The 14693-nt window shown below is 41.7% G+C and overlaps 1 protein-coding gene across 1 annotated transcript in view; it reads right to left on the bottom strand.

Annotated features, from left to right (window-relative positions):
* Positions 1 to 13631, bottom strand: part of LOC121299295 (ras GTPase-activating-like protein IQGAP1) — a 40390-nt gene extending 26759 nt beyond the window's left edge. The window contains exons 1-5 of the mRNA XM_041226972.1: positions 13398 to 13631; positions 8432 to 8534; positions 910 to 1066; positions 540 to 617; positions 186 to 262 (exon numbers count right to left, since the gene is read on the bottom strand). Coding sequence (XP_041082906.1) covers positions 186 to 262; positions 540 to 617; positions 910 to 1066; positions 8432 to 8534; positions 13398 to 13443 — 461 coding nt within the window. The 5' untranslated portion in view covers positions 13444 to 13631. The remainder of the gene's footprint in view (positions 1 to 185; positions 263 to 539; positions 618 to 909; positions 1067 to 8431; positions 8535 to 13397) is intronic.
* Between the last annotated feature and the right edge of the window lie 1062 nt (positions 13632 to 14693).

Here is a 14693-nt window from a genome sequence, read left to right as displayed (position 1 = left end):
GAATATATGATCGCTCTAGCTTTCTGTCTTATTCAAGTTCTGTCTTTTAACAAAAGATCATCCATTTTCATTTCAATTAAAAAAGTACCGTCCCATGTATTGAGGTGCATAGCATCACGCGACCTTGGGGTAGCGCTACACCCCTGCTCCCCAGTGGGGGGGATCACTAGAGGGCAGGCAGGTACCTGAGTGCGTGGATGCAGTAGATGCTGCGAGGCATGTTCTTCCTGTCGTAGATATCTGTCGTCTCTGGGTAGAAAATCTGCAGGAATAGAAAGGAGTCTGTTATGATGTGCTTCCAGGGTCAAACGCTTTCTGTTGCACGAGTCAAGTCTGGCGGATCAGCTTTCTGATCGGACAGGCACATCACAGCAAGTCACACAACCCCAGCCCTGTACTGGGGAATGGTACTGTGGTCTCAGGACATGGCAGGTTTTACTTGGCACCAAGTGAGATCAGCAGCGGCAATCAAGAATCAACCCAAAAAAGGATCAACTACAACTCGACCCCTCAACTCTCCAGCCCCTGTGTGCAGTCACCTTTGGCAGACCGATCTCGTTCATGGCGTTCAACCACTGGATCACGTTGTCAGTGTGTCTGAAATGGAGTCCTGTGGCCTGAAACAAGGATATACTTATTAGTTTATATATATTAATGATGACATATATACTTTCTTTCACAATAACATCCATGAACACTTTCATTTGAGTTTCTTTCTCTGCATCATATACTTTAACATACTTACAGACAAACTATCCAAAGTTACCTCCTCTCCACTTTCCATCACTGTCTTCCCACCCTCTTTTCTCAAACCCCTACGGTACTCCAGCTAGGATAATCCCTCTCTTCCTTCCACATTCTTTTCCCTCACTGTACTGTATCTCCTCTCTCTATCCCATCCCCCCTCACCTTGTATCGGGTCTGCTCGCGGTCGTAGATCTTCTTAAGGGACACGACGCGCGGAGCGAAGAAGTTGCCCAGCTTTGCCAGGTAGACTCCATTTCGCAGCCCCTCTTCTAGCTCTGTGGTGGGGGGCAACTCCTCATCCAGGCAGGCCTCCATCCACCTGCAGAGGGAGGGGGAGAGAGCAAGAGAGAGAGAGAGTGAGAGAGAGAGAGAGAGAGAGGGAGGGGGGTAAAGAGAGAGGGGTTTAAAGACTATTTTGATTATTTTACATCATATTCTTATAGGAAAGAGCCAACCCTTTCTATTGGATATAAAGTTACTTTCACAAACCTAATGAACTAACAAAGAAATTAGCTGGTGTCTATGTGCAGGGATGGAAATAAGACTCAGATTGCACTGCAGTTTTACCCATTCCAGGTTTTACGACGAGCTTGAGTCTATAGGTAACAATCTCAGGTGTGTCTTACTAAATTCATAGTTAAACCAGGAATGGATTCAACTGATGTGGCTGAACATTACAGTCCAGGTTAGTTAGTTTAAAGTCAGTGTAGAGTTTAAAAGGGTATTGCACATTCACTCCAGTCTGTCATCCATTTGTATCTCCTGTTAGCACTGCGAGCAACACAATTCAACCACCCTCCACAGCAGCAACCAGGACAGGAAAATAATGACTGGCCTTTTCTGAGTATGAAATTACATTCTTGTTCGTTTTCTTTTAACATGCACAAGATTGTCTCTGTTGTTTCTACAAAACCAACAAGACACAACTTGTATGCTGGAGCCTTTCCCATGAAAACTTTAAACGTTTGTTTCTCCTTAGGGGGCACGCTTTGGACTGGAGCATAATCTTACAGGAGAGTCTGGAAAGCAGAAGGTCTCTTTCTGCAATATAGATGTGTTTTCTACCTGAGCCAGGTGGCAAACCTGAAAAGCCAGTCTGACCAGAGGAGTGTAGTGATTCACATGCCCCCTGACAGCTCATTTACACACAGCTCCCAGCGTTGACTAATTACATCACTCCAACACTGGAGATAGCGCTTTCACTGTCCCCACCCCTACTGGAAAACACACGGCTGATAAACTGCATCAGGCACCTACCAACTCCACCCCAAACTTACATAAATACTATATTGCTGTACTTCCAGGAAGCCCTTTAGAACTATACACAACTGAAAAAACCTCTTAGTCATGTATAAAAATGCTTCAGTTAAGATTGGTGAAGATCCAGTGTTATTTTACCCACCCCCCGCCACTCTTGTTCAATAGTATTTCTATGTTTGAGAAAATGGAACTAAAAAAAACAAAAGGCTATAGAGACTTCCCCAAAAACACTCTTTCAGGAGTGTGCACATGTTATTCACACACACCAGAGCACAAAGTTACAGCCATTGCAGTTAAACTATCACACTGTGCTTCTAATCCACTTCATGTTCTCAAGGACTTCCTCCCTTTCTCTCTCACAGGATACAGGGTCTGGAGAGGAGAGGTGGAGGGTCACTCCAATAGGAAGGAGGCTGTCTGAGTGTATTGGAGAATCACTGTCTCTTTAGGAAGAAATAAAGAGACACTCCTGCTCTCAGACACCAGCAGCTTCCTGCAGCCACGTGCAAGTGTGCACTTTTACACCAATACCCTGCACAGACTGTAACCAGGTGTGGCTTTAATAGAATATTTGAATGGTTAACATTCAATTCCATGCTCAATACAATAGGGAGTTAAAATACTATTGGCAATTACTGTACAGGGCAATTTGCATGTAGAAAGATGCACTGAATTAGCATGACCAATATCTACCAATACCAGCAGCACCCCCCGACAACCTTAAAACTAGTTCTGAACCCAGGACTATTCATCAAGGTTGTTCCTTGTATTAATTCTGCCATTTGAGCAAGAATTGATTTTCTCATTCATTCATTCTAAATTTGAACAGCCTGGTACCAGACAAACTTGACAGTTTCACAACTCAGAGTTAAGATACCACAGCTTAAGTGTCTATTCTCTCACAATACAGACAGGCCCGGAGTTGAAGAACAAGACTGCCTAGAGAACAGATTCAGTCAGTCGCGTTAATTCAAACCCCTTTAAGTTCATCTTGATCTAGGGAAGGATTTACCTGTGCATCACTTGATTACATAGATGAAAGCATTCAAGAATTGTAAGAGAACACAAAAGCAAGATTAAATCAAGATTCTCAATCAGGTCCACGTGCTCCACAGCTGCTCTTTTCACTAGAATATTCTTTATTACTGGAATACCTCTTTGACAGGGCTTGCTTTGAAATCCCATTGTAAAATACCTCACTCCAATGACTAGAGTCTGTGTGTGTATATAATAAACTCTCAGAAAGAACCACTTCCTCTCTGATAATGATGTCACGCACTCTGCTTCCTCTGCACTGGCCCCTCCTCTGTGCCACAGCACTGACTTGAAGTCCTGTCCCCTCCCCACCTGGAAACTGTGGGCAGTGACGCTAACCACCCTCGAGTATCAGGTGGCACTGGTGGGACTAACCTCACCGTGCCCGGGTCTCCCTCACCGTGAAAACCGAGGCATGATGAGGGCGCTGTGCTGTTTAGTTTGTACTCCAGCTTCTCAAACTGCTGTGTGGGAGGCAGCACTCCAGAATGGCGTGTGGGGGCGCTGTGCTGAAGAGAGATCTTCAGGTATTATACCCGAGGTTATTTTGAGCTTATTGGCTTACTTTGAGAAGCTGGTAGCTTTTAATGCATTTGTTTGCTTCAGACTCCAGAGTGGAATATTTGCTGAATCACTTCACACAAAAGGACTGTTTTCCATGGAAAATACATTTTTGCCTCAGTAAAGTTACATTTCTAAATTCTATCCTATAGTTTTATTTCTTACATATAGTCATTACAGTCAACAACCTACACAGACAGTTTTCAATACACAAACCCTACCCAACCCAGAAGAGACAGACCCCGTGAACAATAGAAACTTTAAACAGAGCTCTACAGCAAGCTGTGTGAGCAGGAATTTCTGAAACGTCTCCCAGTTCAAAGAGAAATCTCATTCGCAGGCCCTGAGGGGGGAGATAAGGGATACTATGAATAGAGCTGACGTCACTGAGAGATATCAGAGTAGCAGTACAGTCTAACTGTAGCTCATGGAAATCTATGGAAATCAATAGCTGATGCATCCAGCAGTCAGTTGGAACAGCCTAATCCAGGGAAATGAGCACATTCAAGACATGTCGCCCTGGCTAAAGGAACACAGGGAATGCACCCTCTCCCTCCTTCATGACAAAATAATATGATATCATTTCAGTCCTGCAGATTCAATTCATTTCCTGAAGCATTTTAGTAAAGCAAAGGTGACTGCTCTGAGATTCTACAGCCTGGGCGTATTGGTGTCTGCAACTCTGGTTCAGTTCAAAGGAAACTGCTACCTTGCACTACTTTGTTGGTAGTTCAGATCACTGATGTTTGAACTGCACTAATAGTGAATTAACAGTGAAGAAATGAAAGCATGCTGGGTTGGTAGGAGCTGGTACAGAGCATGTTATTTTAAACCAGCTCCGAGCACTGAAGGCAGACAGGCTCTTATCTCAAAACTTGTACCAAACACACTGCAGGCGTGTCTAACTTGGAAGAATTCATGTTTTCGTTTAGTTTCTGATTCTGAATGGAATTTTGTTTTTTGCTCTGTGTGTTTAACGATTCCAGGTCAAACATCCAAAACTCCAGAAGGATTCTCCAGCAGCTGAATCTTGAGCCACTCTCTGCGGTGGTTCATGGAGCTCCTCAACACCACTTTGTAACACCTTTCATGGCCTTGAATTTTTAGTTATTTTGGGGGAAAAGGTGTCTATAAAAAGCTGCAGTTCATCCGGTTTCACTCCTCTGTGGTTAGAAAGTTGCCCTCTTATCAAACTTCCCATCTCCGCTCTCCACTGCTAAAGCAACTGTGTCAGTATTAGCCCTGCTAAAATCTATCAAAGTAAACAAATGCACAGTAGGTCCTCAGTGGGGACAACTAAACAAACAAACATGTTAGGCTCTAGAATCAATGTATTTCTGTACTGCAATTCAATACAATTGAACTGTCTGTCATCCAGCCTTCAACAGAATGGGCATTGCATCTGAAATAAAACACCTGAAACAAACTGGTTTCCCTGTGCAGCTTTATTAAATCAACCATTTCTCCATGCTAACTTAAAGAAAAGCACAATGACTGCTCTAGAGTACACTACAGTATTGGGCATTAATCCAATCTTATGACTTGTGGTTTACAAAGTCATGTGAACTCCTTCCCTCATGCTATTGTCTTAGACTGTGCTCCAAGTCATCAATTAGCCTAGCTAGTACAATATGGACCTTTACTTAGAATTGTACAACAGCTGTTGTGTGTGATTTAGTTTTGCATGGTATTAGCATTGTTGACAGTATATGTATTATGAGGGGTTAACATTCTTACATGTGGTTTTCATGGAGGTGGTTAGAGGAAATTCTATAACAACGTCTATAACACTGTGTCATTAGTGGTAAGTGATCCTTCTCTTTAGCTGAGCTCTGTAATAGTTTTCTCTCTTCCGCCACTCCAGCTCTGACCATGTTGAGTGCAAGACCACACAGAGAGGATTGTTAATGTAACACTCACCGCTCTCTTATTATGGAGCCCTGGAATAAACACACATTAAACATTTCGATACTAGAGTGACTCCTGCAGCTCCACTCTACTGACTGAGACATCTCTCATAATGCACTTCACAGGAACAGCTATAGCAAAGTAAAATACAGGGAGATGCCATATTCACACCTGTGGTCTAGTGGTTAGAGACAGGGGAACGGGAGGCGGTGTGGTCTGGTGGTTAGAGCCGGGGGAACGGGAGGCAGTGTGAGCTAGTGGTTACAGCTGAGAAACTTCAGACCTTGCATGAGTCCACTTACTCCACTGGAGAGTCTAAGCCCTGCCCTGGAGGCTGGGCGGACAAGACTCAGCGACAGTGATAGAAACATTCCTGGCTTGTCCTGCTGACTATGGGACTTGTTGACGAGCATGAAGGTCAGTGGTGAAAACAACTGAACTAACCCTGAAACCATGAGGAGGGTTAGAGAATCGTTCACACGTAAAATCAGTCTTAAAATGACGGGGCCACTTTAGTTTTGACCATTTTCCAGAAGACTGCAACGGTAAATCATAGAGCAACGAATTACATCAATTTGAGCCGAAACAGATTCTTTGTCTATATTTGATATGACTGGCTACTACTGACCTTTTACTACTGACAATTAATAAAACAAACACATTCACGTTGCGTGTTCATTGAGATAGAACAGGAATGAGACTCGTAGCATTGAAGGTGCAGCATTACATCAGCACTCTACACCACACGGGTGGCACAAACACATATCCTTTAAAAGGTAAGAGCTGAATTCAGCTGAATTCAGACTACTACAGTGCAGTGTAATTCATTCCACAAGAGGCTAGTTTAAGACAAATTGTAAGTGTTTAAACTTGTCTACCAGCAATGCAATTTATACAAGCAAGAAGGATGAGTATATCATAATCGTCCTCTAGGCTGTAAGAAAACAGGTGGGGCTCCTTTTACAGCGCTTATCAAATGTCATTTTTATATTAACTGATGCAGAATCTGATGTGCAAGAATAAAAATACATAATTAACTTACTTACATTACTACTGTAAAACAACCAAAAGCTAACCAGTGCTTTTAAACAAGATGCAGTAATTAAGGGATCATTCATTTATGAAAATGAGGGCAAAACGAAAGTCCCAGACCTAAAGCATGAGACTAAACAAGCACTAACTTAACAGTTTTGGCAGTTGGGGAATTTATGATTCATTGCTCATTAAATACACCTACTTTTAAAAGACTTTGAAATTGTCTTTATAATTGCTGTGAAGTTGAGCAAGTCGATTTGGGTGAAAGGACACGAAAATTCAAGACCAGCTGAAAGCAAGAGCAGTAAAGTTTCAGGGCTTGAAAATGTCAACCCCCCCCCCCTTCAATCACCAACGTGTCACACAGGAACCCATCTCCACAGCAACTAAAAGGTTTCTACAGTAACAGAGTGTGTTGCCGAGGACTGAAGGGACTGACTCACTTCCTGTTACACTCTCTCCTTCCTACAGTGTGTGTCTAAACCCACGAGAGCAGGAGAGAGAGATGATTGTGCAGAAAGCCCCTTCCTGCTGTCTCTTCCTGGGGTCCATATAACTGATCTAAGCTGCTGCAGATCTAATACATATGACCCTTGTTTGAATCATAAAAAGAATGGATCACTAAAACCAACATCAATGCCTGCGAGTATCTTTAGTATTATTATCTTGAAATGTACTGTAAAGTGACACAGTGGGTCCAATTTTTGATATTTAAAAAGCGGCTCATTATTTAGCTCAATTCCATTGACTCCACTCTCTCGTTCCATTCCTGGGTTCCACACACGGGCTCCCGGACACCTGACAACAACTTAATCATCTCGTCACTTAAAATGCACTCACTCGTCACAGAGTGGTTACTGGACTGCCATTGCTTGGCTGTTGCCCAGGTTGATTCATCACTGATGGTTGTGAGTTTGGATCAAAATCGACAGCAGCAGAAACTCCCAGAAGTATTTCAAGTTTACAGAAGATCAGAAAGTCTCTTGCAAGCTGTTGGGGAACTTAAAGTGGAAGTCAGTGTGGATGTACGACTGGTTACAGAACAAGCTGCTCATCTGGAGCGATAAAGGACATTTCAAAGTGTTCCACTTGGCTGCTGTCACAAACTCGCTAACGTTTTCGAGCGCCAACCATTACCAAGAATAAAAGATCTCCTAGCACAGGAAAAGCAGAAAAAAAAAACAATTTCCCTTGGAAAACTATATTATAATAACAGACAGGCATTAGTAATACAATCCTATACAATAATTTCCCTTAGAGGGAACCGTGTTTCAATATTCAGGTTTCTTGCTTAATCAAGCTCTGCCGTAGACCCATATAAGTGAATGGTATTGAAATGGAATGCAGAAATCATATTGAAGTGCCCAGCAACGCCTTTGAAGATTGCACCCCAGCAGTTTCACCCTGCCCCTACACTGTGGAAACGTGTGTATTTAAACTGAATCTGCTGGTCTGCTAGGCAACCCTGGACACATTCCACAGGCTGCTTAACTTCAGCTGCTTACTATTCTTGAACACAAAGCAGTACAAATTATATTTTAATGATGTTCATACATCTTTTCCGCTAGCTACTTTCACTTTCCCAACCAGGCAGCCACATGACCTGGCTTACACAAGCGACTTCTTCAGCCTCTCTGTGTTTAGGCTTCTCTCTGCTGTAGTACTTCTGCTTGTTTTATATGCTTGAAATGTGCTGCTTCTTTTTTTATTGTCTCATTCGGTCCCGTTTACAAAGATGGTATTGTTCTGTAGACTCTGTTTCATTTTTTCCAAAGCTAATTTGAAACCCAGGGCTCCCAGGGTAAGACACTGTGACAGCTGACCCGCCTGCCCAGTGCCCCCCTCTTGGTCAGTGTGCCCCGCCCCTCCCCCACAGGCTCCTTACCGCTTGGCCTCCTCCAGGTGGCACAGGTACTCGTACGCCATGTTCTGCTGCCGCCGCTCGTCCATCTCCTCTGCAGTGAGGCGCTCCACGCTGTCCAGAACAGCTGAAAAACAAAACCAGCGCCGCGTTTAACGTGTCACTAAGCAGACAGTGGGGACCAGCTTCACAGTGAACTAAACACAGCAAATACACAGCAGCCCGGAGGCACCAGACCAGTGCAAAGCCTACTTAACCCTGGATTAACCCCCAATAACGTTTTAGAAGTAGATGGCAATTCAGATAATAGTGGGCGGAGAGGACTAGTGTACAAACACCTTGTTGTTTTTCCAAACAATTGTGTAATTGAGCTGCCTTATTTGGAATTGTATGCATATAGGGTAAGCAGAGTTTAAGCTCTAATGGTCAAATACACAAAGCAACTCCACTACCACCGACTGCGCCATTCATTTAATCTGCAAGCAAGAAATAAATCAGGACGTTTTCATGACTGCATTTCAGTGTTATAAAATGTTTGAATGTCAGATACTTTAACACTTTTTCTGAGATCTAATTTCACTGCACGTTACATCACAGCGATGCTGCATATTGCACAATGTCACACTATTCTATGGCATCTTGATTTCTTCTTTAGAATATTTGGTATATTTACTTAATATAAATGAACTTACAGTATGAGTGCTATGATATGTATAGTTATATGATTATATATATATATATTATATATATATATATATAATATATATATATATATATATATATATATATATATATATTACACACACACACACACACACACACACACACACACTCAATAATAATCACAATGAATGTGTTGGTCCTGAGGGGTTATTTTGCATTTGTAATAAAATGATCATTACCTATGGACTCAGATCTTTAATGAGGGGGTGCATGTATATGGAGTCTGTCAGGCTGAACACGAAGCTACTTTGTGGCTTGGAACAGTTTCAAGAGACTAGGTTTCAGGCCACTGCAAGGCACACCAGGGGAGACAGGGTTTTATACAGCTGACTTGCCTCACACTAGGTCTCTCGGTCTCCTGGAACCAGGTTAAAAGCTGCTGTTCCAGAAAAAGTGGTTTCGTGTTACCTCAGGTTTACACCATATTGTCTCTATATCACAGTTACTGTGCTTTATAGCAAAAACGGTTAACTGTAGCAGTAGTCCTAACCTCACCTTCAACACTCAAGACAACTTGCAGACATGATTTTAAGGGGTAGCAGAGCGAGAGAAAGTTTTTTTACAAACTTACTTTTTTTTGGTCCTTTTAAAAAAGGCTGTTTGCGCTAACTCTCAAATAAACAAAAGAAAAAATGCATTCAGCACCGAGACAGGCTGGAACCTGACCTGTACCACACACTTGTGTGTTTACTGTGGGCTGCCCCTATAGTACACTGTATACTTGTGTGTTTACATTGGGCTGCCCCTATAGCATACTGGCCACATACAGACAAAGGACTAAACAGAGGCCTCTTCAGGAGGGCTTCAACATCCATGACTGTACTGGCCATCCCAACGCCAGCACTAAACACTGAGAAATCCACAACGTTTTAAAACAGAAGCCCCTTGCGATGCAACCTTGACATGGCGAGTTAGTTATCCCGACTGCTCACCTGCGCAGGTGTTTTCATTTGTTGTCCTACCCCACAGGTATACACTCCCTGTCTGTTGATCAACCCCACAGCAAACCAAGTGCTGTATCCCTCTCAAATCTATTGCCACAAACAATTATTTGAACTGTAAAACAGACAGCTGTGGACCTAGAATTAAACCTACCCCAAGACACTTGTACATAGGCCAAAATATAGGCCTACTGATATCAAGGAACAGAGCCTGACATGAACTAGGCGATTAACCTGGGCTTGTTCTATTACTGGAGTTCCAAGACCAGAATCCCGCCCACCTATTAAAGCTAACGATCTCATTTCTGTCAGAGTCAGAAACCTTCATTTTCAATGCCTTGTGTCGAGATGTATGTTTATATATACACAGTAGTCTCCTGCCAAGAGAACACCCCTCAGGAAGCAAGCAAAGTGTTCGTATAGCTGAAGTGTTCTCTAAGACAGAGTTAGCCACCAGAGACAATATGAATCAATAAATAAATAAATACATGTATGATGTCATGATGCACGTGCATCAACATCTGAAATGAACTGAATAAGTAAAATCAAAACAACAGGCAAGTGTATGTTAATAAATTATAACAATAAAGTAACAGACACTCTGACGTTAATAAAACTAAAGCAAAACAACACAGTCAAAAAGCTTAAATCGGCACGTACTATGAAATTAATGTGTTTCGATCTATCACAGCGGCAGAGGCAAAAATAATGGGATTTACTTAGGTTTAACTTAACGTTAATAAACTAACTGTCAAACTAAATTAGCACAGACCCCGTACACATGGTAGAAAATGCAGCAGCAATATACAAGACATGCACCTTATTTAACAGAATGGTGAAGCAACTCTCCAGAGTAGGAAACATCAAATTGCTCGGCGACTTGTGTCTGATTCAGGTTTTTTTTTTTCAAGAGCTCGAACAATTTCCAACTTTTCCAACTTTCACATTAAAAAAACAAACAAACAGTACTGTATACATGGTGAGCTAATCTCTATCAGTGTCAAGAATGTGTTCTTTTAAGCAAAGTTCCTGTTCCTTTAGGCTGAGCATTTACAATGGGAAAAATCAATTTCACCACAAGGGTGTTCCCTTAGGACTACTGTGTGTGTGTGTGAGATTCTATATATATATATATATATATATATATATATATATATATATATATATATATATATATATATATATATATATATATATATATGAATGAAAAGAGAGAGATGACTGGGACTACTGTGTGTGTGTGTGTGAGAGTGTGAGAGATTCTATATATATATATATATATATATATATATATATATATATATATATATATATATATATATATAGAGAGAGAGAGAGAGAGAGAGAGAGAGAGAGAGAGAGAGAGAGAGAGAGAGTACAGAATCACCTGTCAAACACAGTATAAAAGAACATTAAGATTTGCCCAATGTTGCCACGCTCCAATGCACGCTGGAACCTGTGTTTATTGTGCATCATCCTTGTTGAGCCCGGAATTCAAACATAATTGCTGCTTTGAAGTAGCAATGAAGTGCTGAATCAGACATTAGGCAGTCTGTGAGATTCACGTGAAGACACCGTGTACATACACTGGCCCCACTTGGCACATTTTCCACTTAAAGCCCTTCATAGCTGATTAGATCTGAGGTCCTAACGAACGTAATTGCACGCTCATTGAGAAAGAGTTCAAGAACAGGATACAGAGAGAAAACATACTCCCAGCTCTCAGATGTGTACAACATTGTCAGTAATCAGGACCGAGATACTTCATTACACTACAGCAAGTCAGAGAACTCAACCGGCCTCAAAATAAAACAGATAAAAAGGAACTAAAAACAGTGACACTCCCATTAGCTCCTCAGTGCTCCTGCAGCCTTCATGGTTGGTTTCTTGAACTATGTTACCTAATGCGGAGTGGGCCACAACTACATTCTATGTGTTTAATACGTATAATAAGAAAAAGCTACAGCAAAATACTAATGAAGAAGAAATATGATTAAACTGCATCATAGCACTGTCCCAGAATGACCCTAATCCTCTGCTAAAGAGTTATCCTCGGGTCACACACCACTCTATTAGTGTACCGATTTAAACATCCAGCATTGCAGACCCCAATAGGCATTTCAGAAACTTTACTGCATTCTTAAGCACACAATACATTTAAGAGTACAGTATATTCCCAATAGGGCAGCAACAGGAAAGGTGGAGGTGTTAAATCTATCAATCTGCCTTAAAGCAAGGACCTGGGGGGAGGCATGCACGTTTGTGTGATTAATTCATACTTTTGAAGTGCGTGCGCAAAGACGCTACATCACTGCTAATACTAGGGCGAATCCAGTAAACGGGGCGGGTTATTGATTTTCTAGCTGTACTGCAGTTGAATCCTGACCGAGAAGCCTTAATGTAACCGGAAATAACTTCCCGCCTGTACAGAATCCCAAAAATAGAAAGTTTAGCAAAGCTACAGGGTGTTGCTCTGCCTCAGAAAAACAGAGTTCATTCCTCTGCTACGAGTACTCGCTGGAATATTCGGCGTGCCAGCCGCAGGTCCTAGAGATGCGAACTAGAAAGATCCACTCTCCGTCCCATTCACATTGGCTCAGTTAACAGATGTAATATTAATGTGACAAAAAGATGCGATAACCAGATACAATCTTATAGTGAAACCAAATGCAAATAAATATATAAACTTCAGGTAAAAAAAAAGGCACACAAAAAAAAAATCAACATGCATCTACATTAATTTTTGTTAATTATTTTGTCTATCCGGAGTGTGCTTTTGAAAACAATCAGATTTGAAGTTTACCTGGTCTGTGACCAGTGATTGAACTGTTATGTGCTACTTCAGGCCTATAATTAAACTTTCTGTGCGCAATTTTCGGGAGGAGAGTCGGCAGTTAAATTAGATCAGATATACTAATTTAAAGATTCTCTCGTTAAGGCTTGAGTTTGTGGGGTGGGGTGGGGTGGGGATAATTAAATTATTTCACAAAATCATGGAAACGGCAGGCTGCTTTACTTGTTCAATATGGGCTAGCTACTGACTCAAAAGACAACCCTGCACTTCTAGTGAAGATGATAAAAAAGGAAAGGTGAGTTACAGCAGTTGGCAGATGGGGGCTACTTACCAGTACATGATAAATATAGCATTAGAATATATATATTGTTCTACTTAATGTGGAAAATAAAAACGGAAACTGTTTGGAACTGATCGCAAAGCGCTCCTAACCGATCCCTTGTTTGCGTCGCATCAGCAAGGTGAAAACTCTGCTTAAACTCTGCTAAATAACAGTAAGGTCATAAAAAAAAAAGTTCTGGAGTCTACTTACACCCATATTTCGGCCGCAGTGCATCTGTCTCGTCCAAAGTTGACATGTCTGATTAAGGTCCGGCTAGATCCCTTACTGTCCTGTAAATTAGTACTTTATTATTATTATTGTCTTTTTAACAAAACACAGTTGTTTTAAAATAAATAAAAAGCAGTGGTTAGGAAGGCGGCCCTAGCCCCCTGCAATCCTGCACAACAGCGTCTGTATGAGGTTTTTTTCTTCAAAATGTACTGATGTCACAGGGTGTGTACCTTGCTAAAAAAAAAAAAAAAACCCCTCTCTAGCAGTAGCGATTTAGGAAACCCCCATCATCGCCTCAGCTGCCAAACAAGGCCAACAGCGCCCCCGTGTGGGCTTTGTTGGTTTTTTTTTTGCAGGTAGCCATTCCAATACCCAGTTGCTGCAACCAAGTCAGATGGGCGAACAAAAAAATAAACAAACACACTGTGTGCATAAATTAGTGCCATTATATCGATGGATACGAAAACCCGAAACCGTGTTGTTTATCATTCTCTTTATTTGTATTCTTAAAACTTTCAACCACACACTTTAGAAAGGAAGAAACATAACGAGTTATACTTGACTTGAAGTTATGGTTGTTGTTGCATGTTGAGTTGTGATATATGTGGCATCCTGTCTGCAGCTGAGCCCCTCCGCTCTAACTGGATGCATTGCATTCTATTTTCCCAGCTCCATCCACAGCCAGTGCTTTATGCTCTCAGTGCTGAGTGCGGCCAACAAAGACTACACTGTTAGACCTGGTTAATACAAAGTAACTGAAAGGGAAGCCACCCAAACCATGGCAAAAGCATTGACATGGGCTGAATGATAGCGGCATAGCAGTTTGAGAAACACTGGCATAGACTGTACATAGTCTATATAAAAACTGTAAATGGAACAAATCTGTTTCAGCAACCAAGCGAACAACGATCCCTGATTATATGCACATTGCATCCTGCGGTCCACTAACCTCAAGCATGCACATCCACCTGAACCCTGTTGCATGATCTTCTCTGCTGGCAAATGTAATAGTATTTGATTAGCTAGAGATCTTATTTTTAGACACCAGCATTCTAATTATACATGTCCAGTAGAAAGACGAAATCTATTAACATCCATTCCCTCGGAACACAAGAGAGGTGGTTTCTTGAGATCCTTTAGAGTGCGTGCAAACTCTCGTTTTAAACCATCGGTACAGCCCAGGTGTGCGCTCGTGATCCCCCTGTTTAATGTAGCACAACGTTTCCATAATTATGTGCATCACGTCATGAATAGACAAAGTTAATTTCAAACCCT

The sequence above is a fragment of the Polyodon spathula genome, chromosome 24 (assembly GCF_017654505.1).
Source record: "Polyodon spathula isolate WHYD16114869_AA chromosome 24, ASM1765450v1, whole genome shotgun sequence".
Classification (NCBI taxonomy): Eukaryota; Metazoa; Chordata; class Actinopteri; order Acipenseriformes; family Polyodontidae; genus Polyodon; species Polyodon spathula.
This window is presented reverse-complemented; position numbering and strand designations above follow the sequence as displayed.